General features: G+C 43.2%; 1 protein-coding gene across 1 annotated transcript in view; it reads right to left on the bottom strand.

Annotated features, from left to right (window-relative positions):
• Positions 1 to 23,345, bottom strand: part of LOC306914941 (SRC kinase signaling inhibitor 1-like) — a gene marked incomplete at its 3' end in the record, with an annotated part of 65,864 nt that overhangs the window by 11,925 nt on the left and 30,594 nt on the right. The window contains exons 4-9 of the mRNA XM_079492179.1: positions 15,512 to 15,641; positions 14,124 to 14,286; positions 3,625 to 4,571; positions 2,789 to 2,878; positions 1,410 to 1,450; positions 1,080 to 1,103 (exon numbers count right to left, since the gene is read on the bottom strand). Of these exons, the coding sequence (XP_079348305.1) occupies positions 1,080 to 1,103; positions 1,410 to 1,450; positions 2,789 to 2,878; positions 3,625 to 4,571; positions 14,124 to 14,286; positions 15,512 to 15,641 (1,395 nt within the window). The remainder of the gene's footprint in view (positions 1 to 1,079; positions 1,104 to 1,409; positions 1,451 to 2,788; positions 2,879 to 3,624; positions 4,572 to 14,123; positions 14,287 to 15,511; positions 15,642 to 23,345) is intronic.

Below are 23,345 nucleotides of genomic sequence, written 5' to 3'. Positions count from 1 at the left end.
AAAAATATGTCTCCCTGTTGTTGATGCAGATTATCCACTTGAAGGTACAGTAAAGGTCAAAAGCACGCTGACCAGGTGAGGGGAGATAGTGGGAGGGGTTGAAGCTGGGCTATTTGACTGTGGCTAATTTATAAAAGGGTGCTTTGAAAGGGCATGCGACAGTCGCAGCAGGCAGCACCTCTGTGAAACCCTGCAGTCATCCTTAGCCAAATGTCTTACAGCTGCCTCACCGGTTGTGGTGAACAGAGGGAATGTCCTGATCACAGCTGTGAGCAAACACAACAAAGAAAACAAAACAATGGCAGATCTCAGCATGAACCAATGCTGTTGTGACTAGTTGAAGAAAACGTGTTGTTTCATCATTGTGACAGTGAGACAAGTGTTGATGAAACTGAGGAATAAAATGATATGACGTCACAACAGAGAGCAAACTCTGTGTACAGTATAGGCTGTATTGCAGCATCATACATTTGGAAATGAAGAGACTAAAGGAGGACTAACATAGCCTGGCTAATAAGCCAGACCGAATCAGCCGTTGGCAAAAAAAAAATTGCCTGCCGGCGGATTACGGTCTGGAGAGGCTCAATTGTACGCCCATTTCCTACACCAGAGAACTGGTGTGGCCAATCGGGACACGGTATGCAATATGGGCGGGCTTTGGTACAGTGACGTTCAATGCTTGAGACCTTTGACTGACAGTAGCTCTGACCAATTGCGTCAAAGAGAAAATGTTTGAACCCGCCCCCCCCGGGAAACAAGATCCATACACAGCATCTCCAGACTCAAATACCACACGACAGTGTGATTTGAGTCTGGCTTATTAGCCAGGCTAGGACTAACACAGTTAATGCTTCATTCTGAAGAATCCACACACTTAAAGGCAAAACATGGATACCCTTGAGACAAAAATATTTAGCTTTTGAGATTCATTCTTCAGTTTTCGGGCAGACTTAAAAGACAACAAAACAAGGGGATCGGAAGGGAAAACACACACAGATAGGATGGTGGTGGTGTGGGGCAGGGGGTAAATGAGCATACTTAAGAGCAGATACCAGAGACTTGGAGACACATATAGCTACCTTTCTTTTTTTTAGAGCGTCCAGCTAAAACAAGAGGCATGTGCAGCATGTTAACACAGCAGCATTAAGAAGCCAACGCACAACAGTGTGAGGGTTTTGCAAAAGTGAGGCACGTTCATCACACGAAGAAGGGGAAAAAAAAGGCACTTTAATCATTACTATGCAAAAAATAAAATAAATTGCAGTGCTTAAGCAATGGACTGTGCTCTTGGGAGGAGAGATAATTTGCATGAATATCAAACAGACAGCAGTGGGAGGCAGTGACAGAAAATATAATACCAACCCCCACCACCCCCCAACACACACACACACACACACACACACACTTACTGTCAGTTCCTGAGCAGTCGCTGGCTGACTCAATCTTCTCTCTACAAGAAGAGACACAGTTAAAGCATTTAGAGATAGCATACTGTGCCTGCTTAGCTAGCCAACGGCTATTGATGTTTTTGTGTATGGTGTGCACAATCTACTTTACTGCCCTGAGTGTGTATGTGTGTGCATGTGATAATACATGTGCGTGTGCATATGTCTTTGCGAGTACGCTTCCCATTGTGTTGTGGTGCATTTACACATGCATGACCGTGCACACGATTTAGTGTATGTGTGTATGCATGTGTGACTACTCGACAGTGTTGCATATTTAATGTGGTCGATCATTCATTCCTGCATGTACAAAATGTGTACACAAAGGAATATCAAAACGATTGCGTCTGCACAGTGCACTCAGTACGGCGTGTGTCTGGGGATGTGTCTTTCTCTGCATGCGAGTGTGTGTGTGTGTGTGTGTGTGTGTGTGTGTGTGTGTGTGTGTGTGTGTGTGTGTAATATACTTGATGTCCCCACTAGTACAGTAGATATTGAGAAATAGACAATTGTGAAGACCATTTTCCTTGTCCTCAAAAGAGAATTATGTTATGTTATGTTATGAATTATTATATTATGTTTATGTTAAAAAACAAGAAAGAGAAGAAAAAGGATTTGGGGAGTTAGGCCTATAATTAGGAAAATATTCAGGTTAGGTTTAGGGGTTAGGGTTGGCAAAGAAGAGGTTAGGTTTAACGGTTAGGCTTGGATTCATGCCTGATTTATTGCAACCGAAGGTCGCAGTTAATTATGGAATCACGCATTTCCCGTCAGTTTGTGTGTTGGGCACGTGACATCACGTTCAGAGCATACCTATTTACACGCACCTCGACAGTGGGTGCAGGGCCAATAAGGCAATCATGGATGTGACATCACGTGACATCATCAGGGATGGAGCACGTGACATCACCTGACATCATCAGGGATGGAGATCCCTGATGTCACCATATTAAGCACATATACGGAGATCCCTAATGTCATCAATATTGGCCAGCAACTCTACATCTGACCTCAAACCATATATGGAGCTGACCTGTTCTGACATTCCATATGTTGATCCTTCCCCATCCATCCTTCCTCTTTGATGTCCATTCAAACTCTAGACGGGCCTGCCCCAAAGTTATTAGTGAAGCCGCGCCCGGCAGCTGGCGAAAACTAGAGTTCTCAACAGGCCTGAAAATTAAGATCTTACCCCCCCATGCCAAAGCACCAGCGCTCTCCCAGCAGTCTGCTGTCACCCAGGCGGATATGTTGATCTGACCCCCCATTCCAAAGCGCCAGCGCTCGCCCAGCAGCCCAGCAGATTGTGTGCATACCCTACGTGTGTGCGCGCGTCTACTTACGGGCTGTCTGCATCAGGACCCCTGCTCAGCACACTCTGCAGCAGTCCTGTCAGACTGGCTATCTGCTTCTCCATGGCTTCCATGCGCTCCCTTAAAACACGCACGCACGCACGCACACACGCACACACACACACACACACACACACACACACACACACAATGCAGTGCACTGTAGGGCTGAATCTAACAGTGATTTGAAAAAAGCGACTACAATCTTGAAGCATCAATGAATCAGTATACTAATACAATATAGAGCACCAAAGTCTGACATCAATATCGGTAGAGGGCGCTAAGTCCACGGGTTCATGTACTTTTTTATTTGCATTGTAATCCCCATAGGGGGATTTTAGATCGCCTCATATAAGAACTGTGTTTGAAAACTACGTTTCACTCATATTATATGGATATGAAGAATCAACTGACTGTGAGAAAACACTAATGTTACTGCTGCAGAATTAGTTACATTTTTGCTGAGAGAGTTTGTTTATTTTTGAACCACAATTTAGATGATTTTAAGATGACCCAATGTTATTCTCCATAGAGAAATTACTTCCGGGAACCAGGGGATGAGTGACATCAGGACTTTGGTGCTCTATTGTTTGGTAAAAAATAAAAACTCCACACTGTGTTCTCTCAATTGCTTTTAACAGTAATTCTGCAGACTCTGCTCAGTGAAACAGAGAAAATAGCCCACATTGACTAAATATAGCACATTAAGAACATTATTTTCTAGTGTCCTTTATGCACTATATATTTTATAGAGTGCATTAAGGACACTATAAAGTATAAAGCATTAAGGACAGTATAAATGCTGTTCCCGGGGGCTTTTGTCCTACCTGGTCTCAGTCTCATTCCCGAGCAGAGGAGAACCGAAGGCTCCGGTGTTCCCAGGCTCCCCTCCGGGACCAGCCATCAGGCACAGCTGCTCAGAACCCAGGCCCAACCCGGCGCTCTGTGCCCTGGCTTTGGGACTGTCCCCAAACACAGACGAGGTCACAGAGTCCCTACGCAAACTCTGTCTTCCCGGAGACCCCCGGCCAGGCATGGTGCCCGAGTACGAGTCCCTCATGTCTGGGATTTTCTGTGGGGACGAATGCGGTGGCACGCGCAGCCCCATGGCCAACATGGAGGCAGTGTAGGTGTCGTTGTATAATTGTCCGCTTTGCCTGTAGAGGACTCCACTGTCCATCAGCTCTCCTTGCAGTGCGGCCGCCGAGTACGAGGTGAGGGAACGCACCGACCCGGCGCCTCCTCCCCCTCCCCCTCCGCGGCGGTAAAGGGACCCATAGGGATCCGCTCTGGCCGGGAGAGGGGAGTGCGGGCCCACGGCCATGCTCAGCCGGCTCGGATCTGGGCCCAGGCTGTAGGGGTCGGCGTAGATGGCCCCTCCCCCACGGTCATCCCCGCGCAGCAGCACCACGCTCCTGGAGCCGCCGCCCACCTCCTCGTCGGGCTTGACGTCGCGGCGCTCCAGGATGGCGCTGGGGGAGGCGCAGAAGGCGGGCTGGGCGTGGGGGTGGGGCTGGTGCAGCGGCTGCTGCTGCTGCTGGTGATGATGCGGGGAGGAGTGGTGGGAGTGTGGGTGGGGCAGGGAGTGGGTGTGGTGCGGGTGGTGCGGGGGACCGGCATAGGAGGAGGGTCGTCCTCCACCGTAGAGGAGGCGGGTCCGGGACGGCGAGCCCTGTGGGGGCGAGGCAGACGAGACGGAGTGCTGCGAGGACATGGGCGGGTTGCTGAGGCGCCGGTTGGAAGGGGACTCTTGGGGTGCGTAGACCATCTCTCTCTGTTGATTGGATGAGGAAATGAGAGTTGAAATAAAGAGCGTGGCCTTTTTCCCAAATAAAGCATGTTGTATCCAACCTTTGTTGCAGCCCTCATGGGGGACTTTGCAAGAGAGCTCAAGAACAACACACGCAATCAGATGTTGGTCAAAATGAGCGTTACTGTATATGTGAGCATTACTGTATATGTGCATATATGATACGTAGCTTGCAGAGTTAGTTCAGTCAGATATAATCGAGGGGTTAATACGCTGCATTACTATGTGGGTGTATACAGTGTTATGGAAGACCCACATGTCATTCGCTGACATGCCGAATGCCAAGATAAAACATTATATGCACACTTGTATTCTCATTCTACAGTATATTTGTTCAATCTATTCGTGAATCTATTCAATCTATTCTGAACTATCATTTACCTTAAAGTCACAACTAGGCATGCAACAATTCATTCAACTCACGATATGATTCGAATCACATTAGTAGATTCACAATATGATTTTTCACGACTTTTGAGGGGCGCTGGCCCCTCCTATGCACAGCTTTGTGGGTAGCACGTGATGATTTGATTGGCTGATGTATGATGATGTATGATGATAAGAGCGCCCCTCACTTCACACAAGTGTGATTTTTAAGGGGCGCTAGCCCCTTCTATAAGCAGCTTTTGTCCCCAATATTTGCCATTGACAAAATGGATAAAAATTCTGCTAAATATGACGTAAATTAAACATCAAAACATTAAACGCCATTGACATTGAAGGGAAAATTTACGTCATATGTAAACGAGCAAATCAGCTAACCAATCACAGGCAACAGGCATTCTGATTGGCCAGTATGAGATGATGCTCATAAGAGCGCTATGATGATGTATGATGATAAGAGCGCCCCTCACTTCACACGGGTGTGATATTTTTAAACAAAATGATATTATACAGTATTTTTTGTATCATTTCTCCTACACAAATCCAGTATTTTTTGAATAGTGTGTTTTCTCTTATCCTCTTTACAATACAGTAACAAATAACTGAAAACTATTTACTCTTAAAATATCCTGTATTTTCTTCTTCTTTTTCTTACTGTTGTTTGCATCGCAATACATTTTTATTATATCGATTTAAATTGCAGCAGTTTGAATTGATTTTAACCCATTCGGGACGGGAACCCCTTTTGGTGTTTTAACTAAGCATTATGTTATACTTCAGCTATTGAAAAATAGCAGACCTACAAGATCTACGAGCTTGTAGGTCTGCTATTTTTGAAAAATCGTGAAAATGTGGCACAAATCTTTGAATATATATTCTTTCAGAAGACTTTTTTTTATTTCGACGTCAGGTCTAAATGGGTTAATTGATTTACGATAAATCATCAGAACTGGAAACGGCATGTAATTATTAAAATAATAATGGCAGGCTTTGCCCTCCATTAGACTACCCACTGTTGCTAAATCAGCAATGTTGTTAAATCATGTCGATAACTCATTGATATGAAAGTCCATCTATCATATGAACGTGCAGTAATGTTAAAATATCAAATCCCTCACTTTATCTGTCATGTCAAGTCCAAATGAAAAGAAATGAACCACTAAATTGAGTTAAAACAATACTAGAATAAAGGGAATCTACCAACGCGCCTTAACCCATTCTGGGCAGAACCCCTTTTGGTGTTAGCATTATGTTATGCTTTAGCTATTTAAAAATAGCAGATCTACAAGCTCATAGCGCGCCACCGAGTGGCGCGCTACGAGCTTGTAGGTCTGCTATTTATGAAAAATCGAAGAACGACATAGAAACATAGCTTTTTCACAAAACTGTCAGGATGTAGAAGTCATTTTTAGAATCTGATCTCAGGTCAAAATGGGTTAAGCCTGGAGCGGCTGGCTCCAGTGCATCACAGGAACAAGGACAACAGATGCAGAAGGATGAGAGGACACTGGAGCTATAGTGCTAGTATACACGAAAATGACTCTGATGAAGACCGCAAGGTCGACACGTTAGTCGTTTTCTTGTATACTAGCACCTAAAAATGCACCTTGAAATGTCTGTGCTGCTCCAGTGTCCTCTCCAGCACAAAGGGAAGCTTTTCCCTCACAATTAGTTCCAGGAATTCAAATTCTTTTCAATGATACTTTTCTACTATATTTATTTACTGCATTCAGTCTCAGAATCATGGACAATGACAGAACATAGCGCCTATATTTGAAATCGATTAAATTCTAAGTTCTTTTCTTTTTCTTTTACCATACCAGCCCAAGAGTTGGGAGAGAGAGGAAAAACACAAAGAAGAAAAGATTACAGTGTGAATGTCACATGCAACTTTCTTTCAACTGAAGACAGCCCACGCACACACATTTCAACCTAAATGGTAAATGGTGCATTTATATATATTTTTCATCCAAAGCGCTTTACATACTGTAGATGTGCATTACATTCACCCATTCACGCACACATTCATACACTGATGATGATGGAGGAAACCATGCAAGGCAACAACCTGTACATTGGGAGTAATTAAGGGTTCAGAGTCTTGCTCAAGGACACTTTGACACTAGCCACACTAACTCAGGTGGATCCCGGGATCGAACAGGGAACCTTGTGGTTCCCATCCGGCCACTCTACCAGCCACTCTACCCCTGAGCCACTGCCGCCCTAGCCTCGATACCCAGGCTTTCATTTCGTCTGCGCGAAAAATGAAAGCCTGGATTTCCGCATGGGCTGCACTGGCCTAAACGTGGGAGTCAGGGCTCTGAGCGGTGTGCACCCCTCAAAATAACACCGTGAGGAAATCATTACCAGTGGAACTTCAAACGAGGCTATGCGAGGAAAATTAGGAGAATGGCTGAAGAACCCACCACACCGCCTAAGAAAAAAACCAACGTGTGCCGACTCTGTGGAAATAACTTTGACAGTCCGTTAGAATGGTATACTCCAGCAACCAGTGGTTTCTGCTTCTGGTCGACACAAACAGTGCTGCACTGGGGGGGGGGGACCGGGGCTGACGGACAGATCGGTGAACCAATCCAGGGTGTGCGCAAATCTGAGCCGCGGCCCTCCCATCTAGGCCAGAAATGTCTAGCGTTAGCTCAGGCTACTGCCGCCCCAACCTAACCACTTGAACCCTAACATGCCTATTCTGCGGCTAAAATGTGGTCCTCAACACGTTGTAAGCTTGTAGATGTGCTATTGTGGCGAAGACATTTAGTGTAGAGCGAACACAGGAGGGGGTTCTTGGGGGCTCTTGGGAATCCAGTCAACTAAGAATAGGGTTTAAACTTGAATCCCTAACTGTCATTCTCTCTCCCCCTCTCTCTCAGCACACTGAGGATTCCCTCGTGGCAGACTAATGATTGTGCAATCATCTTCCATCTTGTATCTTAGCAACACCTCCATATCTACAGCGAAGTCTCTAATGGGGATGGACCATCTCTACATCTTTCCATCTCCAAAAGGCCTTCCAAGTGTCAACTCGCCCACTCCCTTCACTCTCCTCCTGCCTCCACCCTACGACCCACACTGTCCATTAGATATGCGCGGAAGGGCTCTGAGACGTCATCTGAATTTGTGTGTTCAAATAAATCATCTGCCCAAATGAATTATTTCTCTGAGATATAGATAAATGCAAACATCCGTTTTTGCACAGTAGGCAGCTTTGTTGAACGTAAATCTGAAAAAATCTGAAATACCAAATGGACCCAAGGGGAAGCTTCGTTCCCCACTCCATTTGCGAACGCAATGGACAAATCTGGCAAACGTGGCCTAATCAAATCTCACGGGAACCAATGATGTGCATGTCTCATGCTTGGTTGGGGATGAAAGAGGGGGAAACCATGATGAAGCGATCACCTCTTCTGGTAAACATATATACTACTGTATGTGTGTACAAGCTGAAATACTGATGTGTAGACGAATGTGTAGACGAACATAGAACATTAACATTAGATGCACACTGTGTGCTCTCCTGCACAGAGCATGAGATGGACATGACATCTGTGGGATGGTGTGCTGCTGTGCCATTACAATGTAATAAGCCTCCCCTGTTGTAGACAGACATGTAATGTTTGCAGGACAGCGGACGAGCATAATTGGCTGGTGATCTTGGAATTCACAGAAGAATCGGAAGAAGAGACACAAATTAATATTTTCCTTGTTATGTATTATTTCACTCGCCCACAACCGACCCGCTATGAATTAATATGTAAATTCTTATGACCCAAATTCGCCCACCCTGCGGATATACGCAGCATCCGTGATCATCACGTCTCTACTGTCCAAATAGCCTCCTCCTATCGGTCTGGAACCGCACGCACACGCACGCACACGCGCACGCGCACGCACACACACACACACACACACACACACACACACACACACACACACACACACACACACACACACACCAGGGGGTCCACACATACACAAAATTGGCAGATGTGTCAAAGCCCTTCTACTGCCTCCTCCTAATTTCTCGCCCATCCTCTCTTTTGGATATGCTGTTTTGCATTTTTCATTTCTGTCTTTTATTCTACAAATGCAACACTCAGTAACTCATCTTCTCACGGCACCTTTTTTGGGGATAATCCACAGTGCAATGTACAATAGAATTCAACATGGATTTTAAATAGAAAACCAGCACTGCAAAATAGAGGGACATGGACAGTGTTTTTTTCCTCTGAACCAGCTTACATTCTGGCACATATTTTGTCCCACATAAATGTAAACGGTAGTTATGTAAGTTATTGAGAAATAAATATCTTAGAGGGCTCTTGAATCACCCTGAATGACCGTTTTTTTCCTTATTATCCTGCTTGTTTCATGGCTACTTACTAAAGAAATCAATAATTGTCTCCACCAGGCCGAAGGAATGGGAAGAGAGTATGTTTTGCACTCCGTCAGTGTGTGAGTCCGTCCGTGTGTGTGTGTGTGCGTCCGTCCGTCTGTTACCAGCTAATCTCCGGCACCGTTAACCCGGGTGGTGCCAAATTTTGCACGCACACTCCCTGGATGCCAACAATGAACCTCTGCACCACACTTTCCAGAACGGCCTGTTATAGCGCCACCAGGAGGCCGACTTTTGAAAAACAAATTTTTTGATATTACTCCTCCAGATTCTGTCCAAAAATCCTGCAAATCCTTACACACTATCTCTAGTCTATAGTCATGTGTTCAAGACGGATCTGTCCGATATTTTATATTCCATCCTAATTGTGCAAAGTTCGGCATCAACCGGGTTAACGGGCCAGAGATTAGCTGGTAACGGACGGACGGGCACACGGACACACGGACGGACGGACGGACGGAGTGCAAAACATACTCTAACTAGAAAAAGTGCCCTTCTGGGCACAGGTCTCCACCAGGGCAGGTCAGGTTGTGGCCTCCTGGTGGCGCTATAATAGGCCAATGTGAAAAGGGTGCCATTTCTTCATACGCCTTTGATGGCAATTGGATGATTTGAGGCATTTTGTTCCAAAAATGTGTTTTGCAAAAATCAACCTGTTGGTGGCGCTATAACAGGCCAATGTGAAAAGGGTGGGATATATTCCTCAGCCTAGTAAGAAAATGTGTGAAAGATTTCATGTAAATTGCATGCTGCGTTCATGATTTGAGGCTTTTGTTCAAAACGGGGCAATCTTGCAAACTATGAAAGCCAATTATAGCCAATTAGGATGGAATATGAAATATCGGACAGATCCGACTTGAGCACATGACCATAGAGATACTGTGTAACGATTTGTGAGATTTTTGGACAGAATCTGGAGGAGTAATATCCAAAAAGGTTTGTCCTTAGCCTCTAGGGAGTGTGCATGCAACGTTTCACGCAGATCGGTGCAGTTTTAGGTAAAAATGTGAAAAGCTGCCTCATGGTGGCGCTATAACAGGCTGTTCTGGAAAATGTGGGGCAGAGGTTCATCGTTGGCATCCAGGGAGTGTGTGTGCAAAGTGTGGCATCGACCGGGTTAACGGTGCCGGAGATTAGCTGGTAACAGACGGACGGAAGGAAGGACGGAAGGAAGGACGGACGCACACACGCACACACACACACACGGACGGAGTGCAAAACATACTCTCTCCCCATGCCTTCGGCCTGGTGGAGACAATAATGTTCTAATATTGGGCCAGAGAGGTGTGAGGTCGCATTCTGTTGCAGGCAGCTATACACCCACATGTAACTATGAATGCTAGTATTACAACACAGCTGCACACTGTTATGTTTTCCTTAAACACAACAGTTAATTAATTAATGAATAATCAAAACACGCTCATGGACATACAGTATATAGCATCAAACATGAATTTCAACCACACATATCAAACACACTTATATGAACTGACTTTTTATGAACTGACAAACTCCCACTCATTTTCTCCCTTACTATATTTCACTTTACAACATGACCTTTTTATTAAAAAGGCTGTTATATACATGAGCCAGTGTTGGCAATCCATGAGGCAAGGGTTATTATTTACACTTGTGTCAACAAATGAGTCATCATAGAAGCCCAGTCAGCAGCGGCATCGATGTGAAGGCCTGGCATTGGTCCAAGAGAACCAGTGCCTGTGTGCAGTATTCCATTACTCATTCACACCAACTGTTTCACGGAGAGTGCTTAATTTATGATCAGACATGGCGTGTTTTTGTGAACAACCAAGTTATCAATATAAACATGAACATTGGCATGGAAGGAATAGTGCCGAATTCCACTTTGGTAGTTTGCTATTTATCAATTATGAATCACTTAAATCTTATTCCATTCCCGAATCTGTCTGTCACAGATTAGGATAACTTTGTTGATACTGTAAACCCTGGTGGCTTAAATGGCTGCAAATAGTATACTGTACAACAATGTTTCAGAACAAGCTTTGACCATCAGGGTCCCTTGGGGGGGGGGGGGGGGGGGTCAAAATGAGCCCTTACAGTTCTGTAAATCTGAGTGTACAAATGTTTACACTCTCAGAGTTATGGTTGTCCTTGAAATTAAAAAGTTTTAGAACCACTGCTGTTAAGCCTGCAGCATACGCCTCTTCTAACTCAAACTTTATTTTGCTGAAACGAACAAAGTCCTCGGAGAACTAAAGTGTTTAATGCTCGCTGCGGCTACACTCTCTGATCCCTGTGCCCGTTGGCAGAACTACCTTACCACCCATCTGTGTCAGAGTACAATGTCTAACATACTTCTCATAATGATACATAAAGTATAACCATCACCACCTAGAATATTGGGCCTCATGCGCCAATAAGTTCCTAACTTTTCCTCTTACATTTCTTCCTAAGTGAATTCCTAAGAGAAGTCCAGTCAGATTCATGAAACGTTCTTAAGTAGGCAGAATTGTTCGTAAGCATGTTCTTATGATGATGAATCCAAATCCTCGTAACTTGAAGGGGTGTGCCAGTTCAAGGGGTGTGCCAGTTCATTCAAATTATCATAGGTAGACCTCCCATATATCCTAATTAGCATCCTAATTACCATAGGGAACCGCCCCACCAATCCCATATAAGGCATTGGGAATTCACTTTCCTACCTGTGTTCACCCAGGTGGGTGTGGTTTTGCATGACTCCATGGCCTTGCCTGCAGTCACACCTGTGTGTGATTGCAGCAGAAATCACAGGACCTCACACATAGAAATGGGGGGGGGGTTATGTGGTGGGTATGGTGCATTTGTTTGGGTTGGGTTGTAAACTCTAAACCAGTGGTTCTCAAACATTTTCATGTCAAGGACCCCCAAATTGACATGCATTCTGCAGACCCCCATATGAAAATATTCGAAAATAGCCGATCTACAAGCTCAAAATGGGCAGTAATGGGACGCGTTTGTGAGCTTGTAGATTGACTATTTTCAGTATTTTCAAGTATAAAATGGGATTAAAGTGGTAAAATGTTCCATATTTTGCTGTGGACTGCCTGGAACTTCCTCAAGGACCCCTTGAGGTCCTCAGACCAAACTTTGAGCATCATGCAGATGGCGCTGTTTTTCCTTTATGTTTTCAGATTGCACTTAAGAACGAAAAAGGCACCCTAAGAGTGCTCTACAGTGTGCGTAGATTCTGTTCTTACCTACGAACAAATCTTGAGATCTCTGCTCTTTGTTTACATCAAAGTGCTTTGACAAAATGTCAAAGCACCTCTTTTCAACATATCTTCATATCATTTTTGTTTACTCAGTCTGTGTCTCATCATCGTTTAATTTTCATTTAATCGTCTAATAATCTTTTTTTTTTTTTTTAATATACAGCTTCCATTATCGCATTGCAACTTTTTAGGAATACATTGGGCCTCATGCGCCAATAAGTTCCTAACTTTTCCTCTTACATTTCTTCCTAAGTGAATTCCTAAGAGAAGTCCAGTCAGATTCATGAAACGTTCTTAAGTAGGCAGAATTGTTCGTAAGCATGTTCTTATGATGATGAATCCAAATCCTCGTAACTTGAAGGGGTGTGCCAGTTCATTCAAATGATCATAGGTAGACTCCCCACATATCATAATTAACATCCTAATTACCATAGGGAACCGCCCCACCAATCCCATATAAGGCATTGGGAATTCACTTTCCTACCTGTGTTCACCCAGGTGGGTGTGGTTTTGCATGACTCCATGGCCTTGCCTGCAGTCACACCTGTGTGTGATTGCAGCACACAGAAATCACAGGACCTCACACATAGAAATAAAGTTGAGTGAAGTCAAGAATACCTAAACTAAAGTCTAAATATGGTGGAACACCAGACTCCAATAATACTGTGGAGGTACTGAAGTGAACAGAAAATTTCAATATTTTCAATAATCATGAATGTATTTCATTATTTATCTCACAATAGTCAACTTGGGGGGGGGATGATGGTGGGTGCATGGGGTGGGGGTTATGTGGTGGGTATGGTGCGTTGGGTTGGGTTGTGAACTCTAAACCAGTGGTTCTCAAACATTTTCATGTCAAGGACCCCCAAATTGACATGCATTCTGCAGACCCCCATATGAAAATATTTTCTGCTAGGGAAATGTTTTGAAGATTTATCAAAATGTAGCTGATCTACAAGCTCAAAATGGGCAGTAATGGGACGCATCTGTGAGCTTGTGGATTGGCTATTTTCAAAGTATAAAATGGGATTAAAGTGGTAAAATGTTCCATATTTTGCTGTGGACTGCCTGGAACTTCCTCAAGGACCCCTTGAGGTCCTCAGACCAAACTTTGAGCATCATGCAGATGGCGCTGTTTTCCCTTTATGTTTTCAGATTGCACTTAAGAACGAAAAAGGTACCCTAAGAGTGCTCCACAGTGTGCGTAGATTCTGTTCTTACCTACGAACAAATCACAGCTAAGAAAAGATTGAGGGATCCCAAAACCTTCTTAAAAACTTCCTAAGTGGGTCTAAGAACAAATTTCCTCTTAAGAACTTCTTAAGAACGGTTGGCGCATGAGGCCCATTGCCTGCAGTTTCTATTAGCCTGGATTCCCCATCGATGATAAATACAATAAAAAAAAAACAGGTACATGCAAGGAAATGCTGACACGTGTGCGTGCGTGCGTGCGTGCGTGCGTGCGTGCGTGCGAGAGAGGGAGCGACTTACCCGGAGGTCTCCGTTTGCGAGGTGGTGCCCTGGATAGGTGCCATAAATGGGCTCCTTGCAGTAGATTTTGATGACACAGCGGTCCTGCACGTCACGGGGGTCCTCCAGCTCATAGAAGACGTTACGCATCTCGTCTTTGATCAGCAGGGCTGTGCTGGGGCACCTGGACATGAGCCGCCGTCCGCCAAGAGAATGAAGAATACAAACTTATAATACGGTAGTGTAGAACACTCCCTTTAAAATCCACAGCGTTCATTTATCTTCTAACTCGGAGAGAGCACCCACTGATTTACACCTTGCAACCTGTGATAAAACGTATTCTGATTCTAATCGCCCGTGATGTACAGTAGTAGTAGTAGTATACTAGTATATCCATTTGCAGGTATAGTATATCACTATATCAGTAGATCTCGAGCTGTGTGCGGTGGCTGTGAATGAGGGCATCGACAGGAGGCATTTTTCCATCGAGCTGACCAGGAACCTAATAGTCGGTAAATGGGGCTGAGAGTGTTATGCTGACAAAGGCCTGTTGTTTGTGCATTGATTGTGCAGTGCCATAGAAATGTCTCCAGCAGTTCCAAAGCGAACTGAATACAATTATGTTCCTGGTGACAGTTCAATGACCACTCACAAGGAAATATGCATTGTAATCAATTATCCTTTATGCATGCAGCTTGCAATATGCAGCCACCACTGAATATGGTGCAGTGAAGACCTATTTCATGGATTTGAAAACTTTTCAATGTGTCAACAACATCAGTTTTTCTGCGTGCGTGCGTGTGATGTGTGATTTCTGTTAATCCAAACATTCAAACTGCTGGCCTGAAATAGTTTATTCCCTTGATAAGATTATTGTTTTTTCTGTACAGTATATACTCTTATATACTCTTATAACTTTCAACTTCTGACCAAATTAACGACTGTGCCGGCCCACAGGTTGAGAATGTCCAGCAGGGTTAATTTTGACAGCAATTATTTAATTTAATTTTAGTCATAGTCTTTTGAATACAATTCCAATTAGTTTTGGTCATATTTTAGTCATCTGATATGTTTTACTTTTAGTCAAGTTATAGTTGACCAAATATTATAAAAGCTATGGTAATGCCTGATTTATACATACTGCTGTGTGCCAAAAATAGCCGAGTGCGACACCCACGCGCAGTCACGCAGCCAAGCATAAAATGACTTGTCACAGTTCCACTGGCTCTCATGTCCACTAACATCCATAACATTTAAGTCTAGTTTTTATTTGTTGACAAAATTATCATTATATTTAGTCATAGTTTTAGTCATTATACCGTAGTTTTGAAAATGTTTCTATTTAGTTTTCGTCAGTGGAAAAGGGTAGTTTTAGTCGACAAAACAGACACAGGTGTCCAGTCCTGTACCTGAGCATGGCCATGGTGAGCCTCTGGGGGAACATGTGCACTATGAGGGCCCTCAGTGTCTCCAGGCTGGTCAGCTCATGAGTCAGGTGCACTCTCCGTGTCTCCTCGCCCAGCTGCAAGAACAACACGCCTGCATGTGTAGATGGGACAGGAAGAAGAGACAATTAAGAAGACACGGATGGACGACGGACATTGAGAAATGAATGGACGGGAGGGAGGGAGGGTGGTGGGGGGTGTCATGTGACGAGGAGGGAGAATGAAAGCAGTTTTAGCTGTCATTCAAACACACAAATGCGGGGGGTCACGTGATGCGGAGAGAGTAGGAGCATGAGAGAGGAGCTCCTCAGAACAAACATTTAATTTAACCATTTTGGTGAACGTGAGGGTTGCCAAAACAGCACAGCCGAAGGATAAAGAGGAATGTCATTACATGACTTTTGGACGTCAACTCAAAACAGAAGAATTTTGAGATCCAGCACTCGAAGAACTCTGATTCAAACGCACGCTGCCAGTGCCGAGCCTGCTGACAACATGGCGGAGGGTGACCACACCGACGCGCTGGTGGCCAAGATAAGTGAAGGCGTGTTTGCCAAACTCAGCGCCAGCATAGACACAAAGCTTGATCAAATACTTAAGTCAGTGAATTCAGTTGTCGAAAAAGTTAAAGTTGTTGAACAGAGAGTGGACAGCGCAGAGCAAAGGATCTCTGACCTGGAAGACATCGTGTCTGGACTACAAGTTCAATTTGAACAAACCGTGACACAGCTGAATGACGCAACTACTAGGCTGGAATCTCAAGAAAATAGGTCAAGGCGCAACAACATAAAATTGGTAAATTTGCCGGAATCTACAGAAGGTGCCAATCCCAGAGATTTTATCGAGACGTGGCTGCCTAAAGTCTTGAATCTCACAGTGAAAAATGACCGGATCAAGGTGGACAGAATTCACCGCACCCCCGCACAGCGACGCACGGATTCGACGAGACCCAGGCTGGTGTACATCCGTCTCCACAACTTCGCAGACAAGCAGAAGATCATGCAAAAGGCACGGAGCATGGGTGAGATTACCGTCAACGGGACCAGAATCCATATTTTTGAAGATTTTTCACCCGCCGTGGAGAAAAGAAGACGCGAATTTTCGGAGGTTAAAAAATCCCTCAGAGCCCTGGGCGCCGAATATAGTCTCCTGTTTCCCGCGACCCTGCGTGTGTCGCATGCAAACAAGACACAGTTTTTCAAGACTGTGGCTGAAGCACAGAGGTATGTGGAGGAGATACAAAAAGCATAGGGGACTCATGCGGTGGTTCTAGAATCTAGAGTCAGAAAGACTATTTGTATTATTATTTCTTTGTTTGAGGGGGCGTCCGACGTGAATGGACTTGACAGTCTGATTTATAAACAGTAATTTGGTTTTATTTTATTTTTATTACAGGGACAAAGTGATAAAACAGCCACTCTGGAATAGGTTATGGGATTTTCTTTTTTTCTGGGAGGGGGGATAAAATTGTGGTATGGATCACATGACTTGTAGCAGTGGGAATCCAACCCCACTGATTGATATAATTTGTTTCTATTTAACACATCCACCTATTTTTATATTACCCTTTTTTTTTTTTTTTTTTTTTTTTTTTTTTGCACTTTTTTTTTGTCGGGACATCTGCATACGCTATTGTTGCTGGGTATTAATATGAGTGTGTATTTTGACAGAAGGGAACGCATTGTCATCATCCTGATTCATACCTGAGGCCGGTAGGACCCCTGCTGGATTTAAGTTGTTATTGCAAACTCCTGTGGGCATATTTGATTGGCTATAGCAACGGACCTCGGCTCGGGCTGGGTCAATCTATTGATAGCCTTGGTATTAGTTGGGATGGTGATTACCATGTGTGTGTGATCAGCACGAAATATGAGAGGTAACATTTCTATCCATACAGGAGACATTGTTTCTTGAACATACTGTGGGAGCTGTCGTGGCAGGGGAAGTGTGATATGGAATTTTAGATTTGTGATTGCATGGTACCAATTTTATTTCATCTGACCGTGGACGTATAGTTTATTTTATGCCACATGGGCCCCCCCTCCCCTCCCCTGTATTTTATTTTAATTTGTTGTTCATTTGTTTGGGCTGGCAACCTGTCACTATCCTAGAGAGATGTAATAATTGTTAAGAGTCTGAGGAGCTCTTTCTTATCCTACAAGGGTTTTTTGTTTGACGGTAGGTAGGAAGGAAGTGTTGTTAGAGGCCGAGATGTCTCACATGTGCCCCATAGTTAGGCTATGTCACAGTAAGTACGAGAGTTTTTGTTTTTTCTGTGTTTTTGTTTTTTTGTGTTCATTGTCACCACCACAGAACAGATATGATTGTTTGAACAGGGAAGACTGGAGTCAGATTTGTATACTTAGAAGCGATGTCAAAGGGACAGTACCTAACAGCAATAGAATAAATGATAAACATTAGATATGAATAGTATAACATTTTGTACGTACAATATAAAGGGGATTCACCACCCAGTTAAACGGAAAAAACTACTAACCTTTTTAAAAAAGGAAAAGGTACAGATAGCTTTCCTACAATAAACCCATTTAGTAGATAAAGAGCATATTAAACTAAAACGAGACTGGGTGGGCCAAGCGTATTACTCGTCATTCTCGTCCAATAGCAGGGGAGTTGCAATTCTGATTCATAGGGCTATTCCATTTGTACTTGCTTCATGCAAGCAGGATCCTGAGGGAAGATACATTCTCATCCATGGCACAATTTATGGTATACATATTACTATGATGAATGTTTATGCTCCTAACCCACCTCCTCCTTCATTTTGGACCAAAGTAGCAGCAGAATTAGAGGAATATAGATGTACTTATACTCTGCTAGCTGGCGATACCAACTGTTGCCTTGATGATGCTAAAGACAGATCCCCAGGGGACAGGCAAAGACGAACAAACACAGGTACCTCTTTAGCTAAAATGCTGTCTGATGTAAATTTGATAGACATATGGAGGATTTTGAATCCAACTGCTAGGGACTACACATTTTACAGTAACCCACATAAATCTTACTGCCGTCTGGACCATTTCTTTATGCCACCTCAGATTATTGGACAGGTGACTAATTGTAGCATAGGCTCCATTCACATCAGTGACCATTCCCCAGTCTACTTGGAAATGGTCATAAGTGAAGACACAAGAGGTACACGGAAATGGCGATTCCCTTCATATTTACTTAATGATCCAAACTTTAAGAGAAAGCTGGAGGAGGAGATTGGTTTATATTTTGACATAAATGATAATGACGACACAAACCCTGAATATCTTTGGGAAGCTGCGAAAGCCTACACTAGGGGATTCACCATTTCATATGTGGCACACCGCAAAAAACAAATGTTGCGCAAACAAAATGAACTAGAAACAGAATTGAAGACAGCTGAATTAGCCCATAAATCGAATCCAACCAGAACAAATCTTATTAAAGTGCAAACCATTAAAGTGGCTCTAAATTCAATCCTGAATGAAAAAGCTTCTAGATCATTGTTCTACCAAAAGCAGCGACTGTATGAACACGGGAACAAACCCAGTAAATATTTGGCACGTCTGCTTAGTCAGAGACAAAATCATAATACAATAGCAGGAATTAAAGACACAGGAGGGAAAAAACATTATGATAAAAAGGACATTAACTCTGTTTTTGTATCATTCTATAAATCATTATATACACCTGATAATAATAGTACTAGAGAGGAACTTGATACATTCTTTTCTAAGATACAGTTACCAACTTTGACAGAAGAACAACAAAGGTCATTGGGAAAACCCATCCATGAAGCTGAAATATTAGAAGCAATATCCTTGATGCGCAGTGGAAAGTGTCCAGGTCCTGATGGATTGCCAGTTGAATGGTTCAGGGCCTACAAAGATAAACTTACTCCATACCTTGCTAAAACATTTAATTACAGCTTCAACACTGCTCACCATTTACCCGAAACAATGACATTAGCCAATATTTGTTTGATTTTGAAAAAGGACAAAGACCCTGAGGACCCGGCGTCATATAGGCCTATATCACTCCTCAATGTGGATGCAAAATTTTTAGCTAAAGTATTGACCTTGAGGCTTGAACCACTAATATCAATCCTTGTGAAACCTGAGCAGACTGGCTTCATAAAGGGGAGGAGCTCCACTAATAACATAAGGAGGCTTTTGAACATAATTCAGATGGCCTCTGATTGGGACATGCAGGGTTTGGTGGTTTCGTTGGATTCTCTGAAAGCTTTTGACAGAATCCAGTGGCCCTTTCTTTTCCGTGCTATGGAGCAATTCGAACTAGGTCCGAAATTCATTGATTGGGTAAAGCTGTTATATCGGTCACATAAGGCAACTGTAACTACCAACTCTTATTGCTCTGATCCATTTTCTTTGGGACGTGGGACACCTCAAGGATGCCCCTTGAGCCCCTTAATGTTTGCGCTCGCCATCGAGCCCTTGGCAGAGCTCATAAGGTCAACACCATCGATTATAGGCTTTAATGTTGATGGCAAAACGCATAAGATCTCGCTATACGCAGACGATGTCCTTTTGTACCTGGTTGACATTGATACCACTATCCCAAGTTTGCTCGATTGTCTACAGCAATTTGGACATGTATCAGGCTTTAAGGTGAACCTAACAAAAACTGAGGCCATGCCTATTGGGGCCCTAGCGGGCTCTGCTCCACCTGACGGATTTCCCTTTAACTGGTCACCTAGGGGTATAACATATCTTGGAATAAGAATTTGTCCCTCTCTCAGAAAACTGTTTAAGCTTAATCTTAGACCAATCACATTGCGCATTAAGGAAGACTTACAGAGGTGGGGAACTCTACCTGTGTCATGGCTAGGTAGGATAAGTGTGCTCAAAATGAATATCCTGCCTAGGCTGTTGTACCCTCTACAGATGTTGCCAAATTCAATCCCCAACAGCTTTTTCTCTGATCTGGATAAGACATTTACACAATTTCTGTGGCAGGGTAAAAGGCCTAGAATGAAAATAAGTAAGCTTCAAAGACACAAGGATGAGGGTGGATTGGGGGTTCCGAACGTACGTTTTTACTACTGGGCAGCACAAATGCGGTACATATATGAATGGGTGAACCCAGACATAACAAACACATGGATCGATATTGAATCTCAAAACTGTGGTATGTTGACACTTGAGGTCTGCCCCTTTGTGAATCATAACAAAGCTAAATTGGAGGTTGATCAGAACTTCATTGTCTTAAATACGCTGAACACCTGGAATAACATCAAAGTCCATTTTAAACTTAAAAAACATTTTTCACCTTTGGCTCCTATATGGAAGAACCCAGATTTTCTTCCCTCATATCAGGACCCAGTATTCAGGGTTTGGCATGATAGGGGACTGGACCAGCTTGCTAAACTATATAACAGAGGCACAATGGAGTCATTTGAGAATCTAAGGAATAAATATTCATTGCAACAGTCACATTTCTTTAGATTTTTACAAATCCGTCATTATGTAACAAAGAACATGCAAGCCCCTGAGCCTAGGACATCCTTCTTAGAAAATATTCTTACACGTCCTGTGCCAGAAAGATTTATTTCCTATCTGTATGAATGTTTTGATATAAGTTCAAACCACTCCACTGATCATATTCGAAGGCAGTGGCAGATTGACTTGGAATGTCAGATAGAAGACAATACTTGGACAACAATTATAGGAAATACACTTACTATTTTGAGTTGCAATAATGATAGAGAAAGACAATTCAAAATTTTACACAGACTCCATTATACACCTCTACTGAGAAGCAAGCTTGGTCTCAGCTCTCCTAACTGTAATAAATGTGACACAGAAGTTGGTACATATGCACATATGCTTTGGAAATGTACAAAGATACAGGTGTTTTGGAATGAGGTGAAGAATGAGCTGGACACCTTGCTTGGATATAATTTGAACTTGTCACCTCTCCAGTGTGTACTAGCAGCTAAGGTATCCAGTGCAAGGACCAGACACAACGCCAAATTGGTTGGAATACTCTTATACATAGCGAGGAAGACTATACTCAAGCTTTGGATTCATAGAGACGTTCCTACACTGGATGATTGGTACAAGGAGGTAATGACTGTGGTTCCTCTGGAGAAACTGACTTATCTCCTCCGTGATAACATGGAAGGGTTCACAAAGGTATGGGAACCAGTCTTAGATACAGTGGACCCTTCTAGACTGTGCTTCAATGTACCTTATTGAACGGTAGTGAATAACAAAGACTCTGGTGACCTGTGGTGTAATCATGTCAAGGCTGTGGTGTACTCGTTTTGTTTTAGTTTTTTTGTTTGTGTTTGTTTTTTGTCTGTGCATTGTAATGTCTGTATTGTGGTTCTTGTTGTTTTCCTATGTTATGTTGAAAAAAGAAAAATGTGGTTCTATATACATTGAATTGTGATTGAACAGTTGTGAAATCTCAGAGCCTCAATAAAAATACATTTAAAAAGAAAAAAAAGGAAAAAAAAAAAGAAAAAAAAAACACACAAATGCACAGAGTTGAAAGGCTAAGGGAAAAGGCAGAGAATGCGAGGTACATTCCACAGTACACATTTACAGACAGACAGACGTGTGTGTGTGACTGTGTGTGCATGAACGCACGCAGGCACACACGCAGGCACACACGCACACACACACACAGAGTGACATAAACAATGTTATATCTATAACTGCAATGGGCTTCTGGGATTTTCAATAATGAGCCCATTTCACAACAGTGGAACAATAACTATAGCCTCTTAATTAAAGCTGTTCATTATTACCAAGGGGAAAACAATGGTGATTTAGGGGAAACAAATAATGTCCTGAACGTGCGCACGCACAAGCACACACGCACGCACACACGCACACATGCACACACGCACACACGCACACACACTTTCCTCACCGTATACGTGAACTGACTAAAGTCCATTGGGAATGCACGTCATTCAGGAATGTTAACTAGTTGCCGCAATTTGATCAAACGTTGTTTTATTTCATATTTTATGTTTTCCTTCTACACTAAACTATGCTGTAGCTGACATACATAACTACTGTTATCAAAACCTATTGTGGCTCCACCGGGTACGTCTCTTATGTTTTGATGAATTGAACAAGGTGGACCCTCTTGTAAACAAGTGTAATGCTTTATTGGGTCGTCCAGTCACAGTTAACAGTCTTTGTATTGAGTTGTGCTTGAAATGTACTGTAATTCTGCAAACTGTTAATAAATATTCCAATCCCATTCTGACAGTACCCTAGAGAATGCAAAGTTAAGAGTCCCCTTCTCCATATCCCCTGGTGTGGTTTAAATCATTAAAAATCCTCCCCCAAATACACGCTTAAAGAGCAAGTAACCAGTTTGAATTTCAAAACTACAACTGTTTATTTCCCACTCTCTCCGCCTTTGCACAAGATACTTACTGTATCTTGCGTATTACCTTATTCCACTTCTAAGTTATTGAGGGCCATTTCACCTCTGCTATTGATAAGCTCTAATATGCCGGAAATGATTTGTTATCATACTGACCATCGATGTGGATGGTAATAACATTGCTGACGGGACATGGCAGTTTGCTGAGGAACTGTAGTGATAAACACACATTACACTGATCCATGGTGATAATTACCAGAGTTCGTCCAATAACACTATTCCTTTAGGGCTTTCGCTGGAGCAAACATAATTCGGAATTGTTATGATCATACGGCTGTAGAATCAAGTACAACTACATTCAGGTTTTACTACAGTAAGGAACAATGGATATTTATTTCAGGCAAAATATCGCCAAGGAACTACAGTGGAGAGACAATAGTGG

This window comes from Electrona antarctica, assembly GCF_951216825.1.
Source record: "Electrona antarctica genome assembly, chromosome: 22".
Taxonomy (NCBI): Eukaryota; Metazoa; Chordata; class Actinopteri; order Myctophiformes; family Myctophidae; genus Electrona; species Electrona antarctica.
The sequence above is the reverse complement of the archived record's forward strand: the minus strand, read 5'-3'. Positions and strand labels throughout refer to the sequence as shown.